We start from the raw sequence: 12,440 nt of genomic DNA, 5'->3' as shown, positions 1-12,440 counted from the left end.
GGGAAGGGGGCGGGGGGCGCCGCAAAATAAATATAATCATTACATTACTCATCTTTGACTTGGCCCTTTTGGCTCTGCTACTTCTTGACCGAGAATAAACTTACCAACAAAGTAAGTTTTCTTGCGAGTTGCCGAGATAATTCAGGCGATTGCTCCAACAGTTAAAGAATAATGCACAAATACCACAGACAAAATATAACTCCTCATGAGAAATATGACGGGAATATATAGCCATTTACAGTGCGATAGAGATTTAAACGTTATTTACAGTGTGAGAAAGGCTCAATGACACTACGACCACTGTAGTCGCCTATATCACATATGTCCTTGAAGGCGTATAAAAAGAGGATATTACATTTCCACGAGAAACGCCTCTCAGCGTGCGTCTCCCATGTGTGTGAGGCGAGGTCACAAGTTTCCAAGCACGGCCCCTCCAGAAGACCATACAGCGCACTTCCCCAGAGGCAGGGCGGTTCCTCACCCATGCGGAGAGCAGAGGGAGAAACACAGAGGCAGAGGTCAGCGAAGAGAAGGAGGTAGAAACCGGCACTAAATTAAAACCAAACCAAACCCCGACCCGAGCCAGCTGTTTGAAGGCGCTGATACCCAGGAGGGGGAATGACCAACCACCCATCGTCCTCCAGCGGCATGCAGAGCCCCCGGAAAGAGCACCTGTATAAGGTGCTGGTTATCGGTGACCTGGGGGTCGGGAAGACCTCAGTCATAAGGCGCTACGTCCACCAGACCTACTCCACAAACTACCGAGCCACCATCGGAGTGGACTTTGCCCTGAAGGTGCTGAACTGGGACTCTGAGACAGTCCGGCTTCAGCTGTGGGACATCGCAGGTGGGAGGATGAATGAGTGAATGGTTTTAATGTTTGTTAGTTTGAAAATTGCAACATACAACAGCTGTCATCAAAGCACACAGAGGGAAACTTATTTATTATTTCATGCCTAGAGCATCAATAGCCTTGACTGGAATTTACAGCAATTGGCTTTTATGGATATTGTTGATTTTCACCTTTTACCCTCATTTGAAGCATTATGGATTTGTGAGGGCTGAGAAACTTATGTGAACCCAGAGCTTATGAAACCATTCGGAATCCAGTTGGATAAAGCTGAAAATGCATGATGATGAAGTAAAAAAAAAAAAAAAAAAAAGTTTAAGCCTGCGTTCCTGGAAACTTGGCATTCTGTAAAAGCACAAAGGTTCACAGTTCAGTAATCTTAAGATGCAGTGTAATTATTGAGTTGCTGCTTGGTATTTAATGTTGCTTTCCTTGACAAGTAACGCAAGCAGTGTTAACCTTCCTCATCTCTGTCTGGATCTGGCTCACTTTGTCTCTCTCTCTCTCTTTCTCTCTCACTCACCCACCCACAATCCCACACACACACACACACACACACACACACACACACACACACACACACACGGCCAAATTGTTCCTCAGGAAGACCAGCACACTGTCATCCAGTCATTCATGCAAGGTATGGTGCTGGATCATGTGAGAAAGCCCATGTGAGGGAGATTTAAAGGCTAGTCACAGGAGTGTCATTGTAGGCTAAATAAAAAACAAAACATTGGTACTCAGCCACACACACACACTTGATACGCTTAATTTGAATCCACAAAATTGAATTATATTTATGTAAGATTACAGTATTACAGAGATTCAATATTGTCTGAGAATATATAACGATAAACAAGAAACACTCTCATGTCTACCTGCATGAAATTCATCACACAGAGAGTAAGGACTGAGCACAAACATGCAAACTGGCTTCCTCTTCCTCTCTGTGTTCTAAGTTCTTGTAACATAAAGATAAATGTGTAGGTAAAGTGGTAAATCCTAGAGATCCTTTTTTGGACTTTTGTTAAACTAAGTTAGCTAAGTCATCAGTATGATTCATACCTTGTAAAGTCAGCTTAATGAGTAACAATGTCAAGTGTGCGTGTAGGACTGCAGTCACACTGCTGTTGAAGAGGGGTCTGTCTAAGTAAATGATGACAAAATGGAGGGAAGTTCTCGATCTGTGCCCTATCAGCTTTTCCATTTCCTCTTATCCACAAGCAAAACAGCAGTGATATTTTGTTAATGCCACAAAGTTTCTGGCAGAACTCGTAACTGCTGGACTCTCTCAGTCTCATGAATATGTAACCTATTCGACTAAAAGGCATAATATGTAAAACAAAGAGGACACAGACCCACACAAACACACACACACGCACACACACACACGCACACACACACACGCAATGAGAACCACTGAGTATTCGCACTCAGCAGCAGAACACACACCCCCAGGGACTGTCAAGGTGACAGCTGTCCTAACCTGCTCCGCAAACACCTCATTTCCACTCCCTACACAACACACAAGCTTGGATGAGCACACATGCACACATACATGCACACACCCATTTCACTGCATGGTTATATTCTCACAGGTATATTATATAATCTAGGTCAGGTTTATTTTCATTGCAGGGCAGGCAAAATACAGGTTTAATTTTGTCAGACTAAGTGGGCTTATTATCAACGGTAACAAGCGGCTGCATTCACTGTCTGGCAGCGTGACAGTAAGACCACGGGTATGCGCTGTTTCATGGGAATGTAGTCCCAGAAAGCCAGCTGATGCAAAAATGCAGCAAAACAACTCGACTAAGTCACTCGTCCAACTGATTAGAAAGCAGTACTGAATACATTCCTATCTTATCTTTAATTTCTTTTAAACTGGAGCATTGACAATCTTGGTACTCGTGCACAGAGCAGAATTATGCTCTACATTCCAGTGGTTAATACTGAAACTGGAAAAGCTGCCTCTAATATCTGTGCCCCAGAGACATGCAATAAGATACACAATTATCTGATCTGATATCAATTGGATAGTTCAAGAACCTATCTAATTGATACTGATTAAATAATGATATTTAATTGGGTTTCTAAGCATCGGAATAGATAAATGTTTAAGTATCTTTCTGTTTTATATGGCCTAATACTAGCTTCAAAAAAGTGCTGGTCCTTCAGTCACATACAGTATAGCAGGATATGCCCACTGAAGGGCTCAGGGGTGCTTCCCAGTGCCATGTGCCCTGAGGACGGAGGTCGTCCTCTACTATCCTAATACTGTTGTATTGTGTTTATCTGTGTTCACATGTAGCTGAATTAAGATTTCTGTTTGTGTATGTTGGTGTTTGTTCATCACAGGTCAGGAACGCTTTGGTAACATGACACGAGTGTACTACCGTGAAGCCATGGGAGCCTTCATCGTGTTTGATGTGACACGGCCCACGACCTTTGAAGCAGTCACCAAGTGGAAAGAGGACCTGGACTCCAAACTCATGCTGGCTAACGGACAGAGCATTGCCACTGTGCTGCTGGCTAACAAATGTGATCAGGGCAGGGACGAGTTCAGCAATAACGGCATCAAAATGGACCAGTTCTGCAAAGACAATGGCTTTGTTGGGTGGTTCGAGACCTCTGCCAAGGTAAGGACTGTTTCTTAGTGTGGCAAGGGGCTGCCAAGTCCTTTTCTGCCTTTTCTGGCATATTTTGTGTTCGTTATCAACATGACCCAGATGGGTAAACCTTTTTTGTGAGTGGCCAACATGGTCATTAGAGTCCTTCTCCCACTTAGGTGACCTCAGTCAGTGGGAAACATCCCCACAGAGTCAACTGGAATTTCATATCCTCGTGAAAAGTGGTTCCATGGGATAAATTTAAAGAGGGGGATCACCATCAGGCATCAATGTGAAAAGTTAAAAGCAATATTGGGAAGTTGATTTTTGCAACTCCCTGGTGACCAAAAACTCTATCTTAATGGGTTTATGTGTAGCTCTACTTGAATTTTGATGGAAGGAAATAAGAGATTGTCTGAATGGTGTGCTTCTGTTGTACTCAGTTGTGAGATTGAACACACCTCCTTCCATGTATGCTAAATTCACACAACACATAGTGGGACTCAACCAAAGCTGTAAAATGTACAAATATTGTGTTTATTCACACGTCGGCTGTAGACACTGATGTGTTGAAGCAGCCCAAGTGAGCTGCCCTTCTCTCGGCATGAAGACTCAACATTCTGTAAGGTGAAAGGTTAAAAGTTGCAAGGTTCAGCCAAAGCTCGAAGTGCCAAGGTGTCAGAGGTAGGCTGTGCAAACAGAGGCATGAATCCTTGTTTGGTAGCAGTAAGAAAACATTTATAACATTCATATGAGGCTTAGTTCATATGAAGGTTCCAGCATATCAGTGCTCATATGCTGTTATGTACACGACAGCTAATGTACAGGATGTGTACTGACAGCGAGTCAGATCAAGCTGGAACATCATGTGCAGCGCAGACTCAGTTGAGATAATTAGTTTTAAGCAGTGACTAGTGACTGCATTTCAAAACAGAATCCATAAAACCTCCCATTGTCTGTGATGTAAGAGTTTTTTCCATTCAAATTATAGGTCAAACATTTTTAGATGAAAGGCTTTTGTATTTGTTTGTTTTTTGGCTGCTGGGTAGGTTTGCTTATGCTCTTTTGTCATAACCAAAAAAGCATAACTAAATGATGAATTCAATTTGTTAGGCACTTTTTCACAACAGAATAACAAAATACCTTGCAGGCAATAAAATAATCAGAAATAAAAACGAGAATGAAAGAATAAAAATGCCCGGACATAAAGTGGTCCTTCGGTCACTGCCTTGGTGCATGCAATAGTGTGGCATTAAAGGAGAGGCCATGAGGTCATCAAAGCTGACAGGGTTCATCCTCTGAATAGCATCAGTGTGCTTTCCAAACTCAATGGAAATCTACCCGGTAGCTTTTCAGATTTCAGATTTAACATTTTGGCATGGGGTGGTGTTTGATGATGTCGAACCTTCCTTTGGGGAGTGCACTCACCAGATATCATTACAATTTGCTAATTTGATTTAGTGATATCTAGTTAGCAAATATCCAATTTTGGTTTGAGGGTGGTGCTATAGGAAAGGACAGGGTTCATCCTCCGGGGAGCATGGATGTGCTCATTAAATTTCATAGCATTCTGCCCAGTAGAGTTTGAAATGTTGCTTCGAGTGAAGTGTTTAACAAATATATGGGCTGACCAACATGGCCATCCACAGGCTCTGTCTGCCAGTGGGGGAATAATAACAAAAGCCAAGTATAGCACAACTGGAATAAAATAGGGAAAATTAAATTATACAACAATACTAATGTGCAGTTCATCTTTCTCCTTCAGGACAATATCAACATCAATGAAGCTGCAAACTTCCTGGTCAAACACATTATGGCCACAGAGAGCGACATCCTGAAGTCGGTGGTGCCAGACACCATCTCACCAAAGCTGGACCCCAACAGGCAGATGAGTTGCTCCGGCTGCTTCAAATCATAAAGGGAGGGAGTGGTGGCAGGACGGGACAGAATGGAGATTCAGTGGAAAAAAGAGGGACAGAACCACATGATGGCCTTCCAAGGAAATCTAAGGGTGCGATCACACCTACAGTTACTTTGTTTCTCAACAGAAGTTGAAAGAATTCAGTTTGTTGTGGTTTTGCATTTGGTGTCATGGTGCTCAATTAGAAGCGGACCAGGGCTTGTAAAGAAAAGTCACATGGACTCACAAGTAGCGTGCTAATCAGACAGAGCTTCAGGAACCTGTCATTCTCAAGTCATCGAGCAATGCTTTTCTCTCAGCCTCAGTCCAGACTGGATGGTCATGCAGTTTACCCTCCGTTTGCCTCCCATGCAACACAGCAACAGAGAAGTGTCGGAGACATGCAGACTCTCTTTAACATTAGTCTTGACAAGCCAAAGAGTTTATTGAACACTTTCAATGGACTAATCCAAGAATTGCTATTGTCTTACTGTGTGAATTTTGCACATACTGTTTTTTATGTTTTTAAGGTATTTATACTTAACATCATTGTATACGTGGGATGGCTGGCTATGATGTGTCATTCTGTTTAAAGCTTCACTTAAAGGAACAGTTTACCCAAAACAGAGAAAGGTTATTTCCCCACTTATCCTTTGTGCAGTCAATCCATTTAGATACATTTGGCAACTTTTCGTTATCTGTATCTATCTATCTATTCATTCATTAAATGATTTTCCAAGCCACTTATTGTAATGAGAGTTGCGGGGATGCTGTACCCTATTATATCCAAGTGCTCATTGGGCGGAAGGTGGGAATCACCGGGGACAGGTTGCTGGTTCATCACAGGGCAGACACACAGACAAACATATCCATACACACATTCCCACCGAGGGACAATTAAGTATCTCCAGTTCACCTGACTTACACGTCTTTGGACTCTATCTATCTTTGCTGTTCCTTGGGAGGTTCCTTGGGAGGACATAGTGCCCGGCATAACCTGTGTGTTTTGGTTGAACTGTTCATTTAAGACTGTCTAATGTTAAACCCTTATTTAACCAGGTAAGTTGAGAAAGAACACAACACACACACACACACACACACACACACACACACAGAGTTTTCCTGTAAAATCAGCAATCTTAAGCAACAACCATGATCTTAAACTCTCTTTTCAAAACATTTGGATATAGTGTTACACTTTGAGTGACCAAAAAAAAAAAAAAAAAAAAAAAAAAAAAAGCGTCCTGAGATTCAGTTAATTTATGTATTTGTTTTCCTTCACCAGAGGCTGAATTCAGGTAATTATCTGGTTATGAAGTAGACATTCTGATAAGATGACTACTGCAGCCTTACCCACTGTATCCATGGTAACTGAGTCAAGTCATTTTTTTCCCTCACCCACTGAGGTAAACAATATACACTCTTAAAGTATTTTAAGTAAGCACATTATAGATTTCTTATGACTTTGTTTTTGAAGCTCTTCCTCTCTATATGCACACACACACACACACACACACACACACACACACACACACCCTCACACCAGTGCGTCCACTCTCTTTGCTCATAATCCATTTTCTTCTTTTTTATTTTCACTGGAGGCATTTTCTCCTCACTTCACCCACCCCGGCCTCCGTTTTTGTTTCTTCTCCTTTCTCTGAACTGCCAAGTTGTATCCGTCCTCACATAATACACCCGCTTCCAGTCTCTCTCTCCCTCTCTCTCTCTCGCTCTCTCTCTCTCTTTTTATACCTCCCCTGTCCCTCTCTTTTCTCCCTTCTAAATCGAGTTTTTCTCATCGTCTGATTCACATACTGCACATTATGTAAGCCGCATAGGCTCTACCCCGCTGCTGAAGATGAAATACCTATTGCTCTTCCTCGCACAGAAGCAGAGTCTAGGTACATGTATGCTAAGGTTTTTCTCACTTTGCTTGTTTCCTTGCACTTTGTACCTCTGTATTACTGTGACCTACTGTCTTCTGTCTTGAACACCCCTATCAGACATTTATGATTGTGTGGTGCCTGTTTTTACAAGGACAAGACAAACTCCAAACCCCCAGGTGTATTAAACATCTGTAACTTGAAACCAGGATGAACTCAAGTGCATTATAAGCTCATTTCATGTACTTTATTAATCTAGAAAAGCTTGTTTGGTGCTGATTTATATTATGCAATCTGATGTATGGGATTTTTTTTCCCACTGGCCAAAACATTTCCTAGCAGTTAAACTAACAATCCCAGCTCATTTGCACAGTGTTTATTTACAAGGCTGCTCACTAATGTCTCATGTGTCAGTGTGTGACGTCCTGCTGGTAATTTATGATATAGACATCATGGGTCACTAGACATCGACAGGGCTTCTTCTCAGGATCACAGTTGTACTTATTCACGAAGAAGTGTGACACCATGTGAGCATAGTGCTGATTTGTCACTGAGAGAGAATTACACACACACACACACACACACACACACACACACACACACAAACTCGCAAACACAAAGACATAATTCACACGGCTATTAATTCCTCCTATAAAGTTAATCTGATTCAGTGGCTTAGCAATAGTTAACCACTACCATCCCTACAGAGCTTTACAAATATTTTGTAAATCAGCTGATGGCGACACGTGTGGATTGTTCTTTACATTATTTATTGCAGTGCATAAAAATAAATAATCTCATTTTACATTTGTGTGTAAACGTCTGAAGTTCTTGTGAGACATGAACATTTAATATTCATGCATTCACATCAAATATAACAGACTGTAAAATCTTGTGTTTACCATTTAAAGAAACTGCCTTTTCAACAGACACACACAGACAGGCTGTTGGATCATGACAGCGTTTAAGTAGCAAGTTCTGTTTCATAATTCACTCTATGAGTAGACAGGGAGTGAACTGTCAACTTTTAGAGCAGGTTTGGGCTGAGGAACGTGTGTGTGTGTGTGTGTGTGTGTGTGTGTGTGTGTGTCTGTGTGTGTGTGTGTGTGTGTTTGCTGAAGTATTGACTTTAGGCTGATCCAGGACTCTCAGGTTCTCATTAGGAAGCCACATGACTGAGTGGATGACTCTTTCCCTGAGGGATTAGATTTGGTTGTCTGGTTTCAGCTCAGGCCACCTAGACTGCATCACCACTAACCTGCCCAACCGTCTATTTATCTATCTATCTATCTATCTATCTATCTATCTATCTATCTATCTATCTATCTATCCAACTGTCTTCCATCTTTTTTGTCTTAACTCTTCGTTCAACTTCATTTCATTCAACTATAACTGTTCATTACTTGGATAATAAGGCTAACATATTGTGTACTCTGTTATCGCTCTCTGCCAGAGAACCACCTACAGAAACACCCACGTGTTCTCTTAGAGAGAGACACAGGGAAGAAAATGAGTGGGAGAGTGAGAGTGGAGAAATGAGAGGGAGAGAGAGAGAGAGAGGGAAGAGACAGAGGCAACAGAAAGTGAGAGAAGAAAATGAGTTGCACAGAGTGAGAGAGATGCCAGAGATAAAAGAGAAAGAGAGAGCGAGAGAGAGAGAGAGGGAGAGAGAAAATATGACAAGTTCTTATAATCGCATTCATAATTCAGCAGCAACACTTCAGATGCTCACATTAGCAAAATGGTACAGCCAGGCAACAGCACGGCTCAGATAAAAACAGAAACATACAAATATTCATGTGCAAGTCACATTTCACATGCTCCCCCCGTAAGCAGGCGGACTGCCTTTGAGAAATGTTTCCAGTCATATGTTTCAGGCACAATCAGAGATTACAGCATATAACTATCTATTAGAACAGAATGCAGCTTAATAACATGGTGACCAACAGAGTCCCTTGGCACGTTACATAATTCAGCCACAAGAACTCAGATGATTTTTCATCTACAGCCCAAATTGGATTACTGTAAATCTATTTTCCATTATCTCTCATCATGGAGAATTGTTCTTGCAGTGCCATCTGTTGTCAGATTTGTCATAGTGCAGACACTTATGCACAGTATGATGAAGTATCTGCTGGCCTGACTGAGGTTTTAACCTCTTTAACTCTGATTCTCCATAACTTTACCCTTAAGTAGCTTCCGAGTTCGATTTTTCCCATTTGGAATGATAATTTCACATACATATCTGTATGTGGATCTGCTAGTTACTTCATTGAAGTTATATCACACTTACATTGAGCGAAATAGTCAAACCCCAAATGCTGTTGTTTTATGGCTGCATCTTTACATCAAATAGAAAACATCTAGATGACCTATCTAGATTTGTAATGATGATGGGTTGTCCTGAATGGGTGAGAATTGACACACAAGGTCCTAAACATTCTTTAATTGGAAATGGTCCTCTCCTTTTCACTTTCTTTTATGTTCATTTGTTATCAAAGCCATCCTGTTGAATTATACTTGATCACATATCTCTGTCTTCTGTAAGGCCTGACTTATAAAGTGTTTTTTTTTTTTTTCCCACAATGGCAACGGATCTCCTTCCAAGAGATTAACCACACAGACACACACACACACACACACACACACACATGCATGGAAAATAGGTGTGCAGTCATTTGTGGCTGACTGGATTTTAAAGTTAAACACAGAAAGTCGAATGACCTGTCTAAGGGTGACGTTTGTCACCTTTAAACCCTGGGACCTCAGAGTCTTGGAGTTCCCACTCATTTGTGCCAAAATATATGGCTAAGGCTATGCTGACCTTCTTGACCTTTACCCCCGAGATCTTCTCTTAGTTCTCACTTCGTAATAATGATGTTCAAAGCCTATGAGGATGACCAAACTATCTGTGGTTAACATTTCATGGTATAGTTTTTTAATCACCAAGAGACTATTAAGAGTATTTTGCTCTCTTAAAAGAGAAATTTGAGATGTCACACCGCTCCTTGCAAATTAAAACAGCCACCCAAACAGACTTTGTGATTGAACTCTAATCATATATATCTTGTGACTCTCTTGGCGACCAAAATTTAATTTAGCCAAAAGAGAAGAGAGAGAGAGAGAGAGAGAGAGAGAGAGAGAGAGAGAGAGAGAGAGAGAGAGAGAGAGAGAGAGAGAGAGAACAGAGTGAGTCAGAGGAAGCAAGAGAGAAGATCAAACAAGGAGAGAAGAGAGAGTGAAAAAAAGGGCTATAATGAAAAAGTAAATATAAAGTGACAGAGGGGCGCATAAGTGGGAGAGAGTGGCTGAGATTAAAGAGTGAAAAAGATGACAGACTAAGTGCTGTGCAAAATCAGTAATGAGTCTCTCCAGGTAGCCTTCTGCGAGCCAGTGACAGATGGGTCCTCCGAAGACCTTGTGAGCTTGGCTATTCATCACCCACACAGCACTGACAGCTTTTGTAACTTGTTAACCTTACTGGTGGTTTTCCTATAACGTTGCGTTACACAAACAACCATCTTCATAAGCGGAGGATTATGGAAATCATGTTTTGCTGGGCATCATAGTTTTGTTTTTTGTTTTATTATTGCTTGGATTTGTTTTTAGTTTGGTTGTTTTAGCATTTTGACATTGACACTGAAATACAGGGTTGTTGTTGCTGTTGACAGAAAATGAAACAACATAATGTGTGATGTATAATGCACATTAATACAGCCCTTATTCTCGTCTTATGCATTCCGTGAGAATAGTGCCCTTTCAGTAGCACACATAGACCACTAGAGGGCAATAACCATCCGCTTTAGTGTTCATTCCTCTGGCTGTTATGTGCCCTGTCAAGTTGGCTTCATAAAAGTCTCAACACACCCTGCACTTTTCTGCATTTAGTCATACCATCTCTCTACGGCCATTTTTAGGGCCCGAGCACTGGAACAGTGCGAAGCCCTATTGTATTTCCTTCGTTTTTTTTTTCTTTTTCTTTTTATTATTATTACGTCTAAATAACCCTTAATTTTTTTTTTTTTTTTTTTTTTTTTTTTTTTTTTTACATATACTGGATTAAATACCTATTTCAGATTTTACAGAAAGAGCTTTGTGAGACCAGTTGTATTGCATTGAGCATCACATAACTGGGTGAAAAAAAAAAAAAAAAACATGACAGAATATAACAACAAAATAATCTGCTTTGTGCAAGTCATTTAATGAATATTTCATGACTCTTGTGAATTTCAACCCCCCATTTATACAGGTAGGGGTCGAAGGTTGGTTTTCTGTTAGAATCCTGAGAGTCAAACATTTACTAGAACAAGGAGAAAGGAAATGGGTCATGGTCATAGGTCAATACCATCTGTGGCAAACCATGGGTAATAGATTAATCAACAGAATACATATAAGACTCCAGAAATCACACTGCTGACCAAAGGGAAAAAAAATACACAGAGAAAGAAAACCCATAAATGTAGCACCATAGAAGTTCCACTTTTTATTGCAACGTTCATCCATCAATGAATTACTGCTACACTATTTTCACCACCCTTGACAGAAATTGAAATCAATAATTCCTAATATCTTTTCAAACGTCTGAAAATGTCTGGTGCAAGAAATGATCAAGCAACCCATTGCCTGAGAGACGCGATAATGTGAGCACTTATTTATAAATTGGACCAAAAATCCTTTAAAAATGTTGTAGGAGACTCCAAAGCCTGCCAGATCAATGCAAGATGTGGGACTTCCATGATGATTTCATGATACAGCTGGAGGCATCTGATCACCTAAAAGCATGCTTTACTCTTTAATAAAAGCCTTGAAATGGTTTAGTTTCTTTGGATAGCAGTTCTTCATTGAAAACATAATAGTAAGACACATAGTGAGGTCTGTATTAGTGTGTGAAAACCAGGATCCCAGCGGCGAGTTGAGCCTGAAATAGCAGTGTCACTGTGGTCAGCTGAGGATAGTAAACCACAATGACAACCAGGAATATGAGAGCCAGAAATACGACCAGAAGGTAAACATGGCAAACAATGTCAAGTCTGTTTAGTTGTCTGGTCTGCTGCTAAATTCTGTGCTTTGTTCCACTGCAAAAAGTGAGGAGAGAGGGTCTGTTTTCTGCAAGAGGTATTGTATATTGCATTTTGTGTTGCCACCTGAGAATATAACTGTATAAAACCTTATCAAATGCCTTGTATTTGAAAAAAAAA

General features: G+C 40.9%; 1 protein-coding gene across 1 annotated transcript; it reads left to right on the top strand.

The window, feature by feature from the left end:
* Positions 1–519: 519 nt before the first annotated feature.
* On the top strand, positions 520–5,640 carry rab38b (RAB38b, member of RAS oncogene family). The gene is made up of 3 exons (XM_030068259.1): positions 520–847; positions 3,209–3,489; positions 5,225–5,640. Exons 1-3 carry the CDS (start codon positions 619–621, stop codon positions 5,375–5,377), a joined length of 663 nt encoding a protein of 220 aa, XP_029924119.1. The 5' UTR covers positions 520–618; the 3' UTR covers positions 5,378–5,640.
* Positions 5,641–12,440: the final 6,800 nt, after the last annotated feature.

This window comes from Myripristis murdjan, chromosome 14, assembly GCF_902150065.1.
Source record: "Myripristis murdjan chromosome 14, fMyrMur1.1, whole genome shotgun sequence".
Classification (NCBI taxonomy): Eukaryota; Metazoa; Chordata; class Actinopteri; order Holocentriformes; family Holocentridae; genus Myripristis; species Myripristis murdjan.
Note: the sequence above shows the minus strand (reverse complement) of the source record. Positions and strands in the feature narration are given on the sequence as shown.

Bases quoted from the DNA above. Each gene is read 5' to 3' on its own strand.
- rab38b (XM_030068259.1), top strand. From the start codon at position 619: ATGACCAACCACCCATCGTCCTCCAGCGGCATGCAGAGCCCCCGGAAA. The intron at 848-3,208 runs GTGGGAGGATGA...TGTTCATCACAG, and splicing joins TCAGCTGTGGGACATCGCAG to GTCAGGAACGCTTTGGTAAC. The intron at 3,490-5,224 runs GTAAGGACTGTT...TTTCTCCTTCAG, and splicing joins GGTTCGAGACCTCTGCCAAG to GACAATATCAACATCAATGA.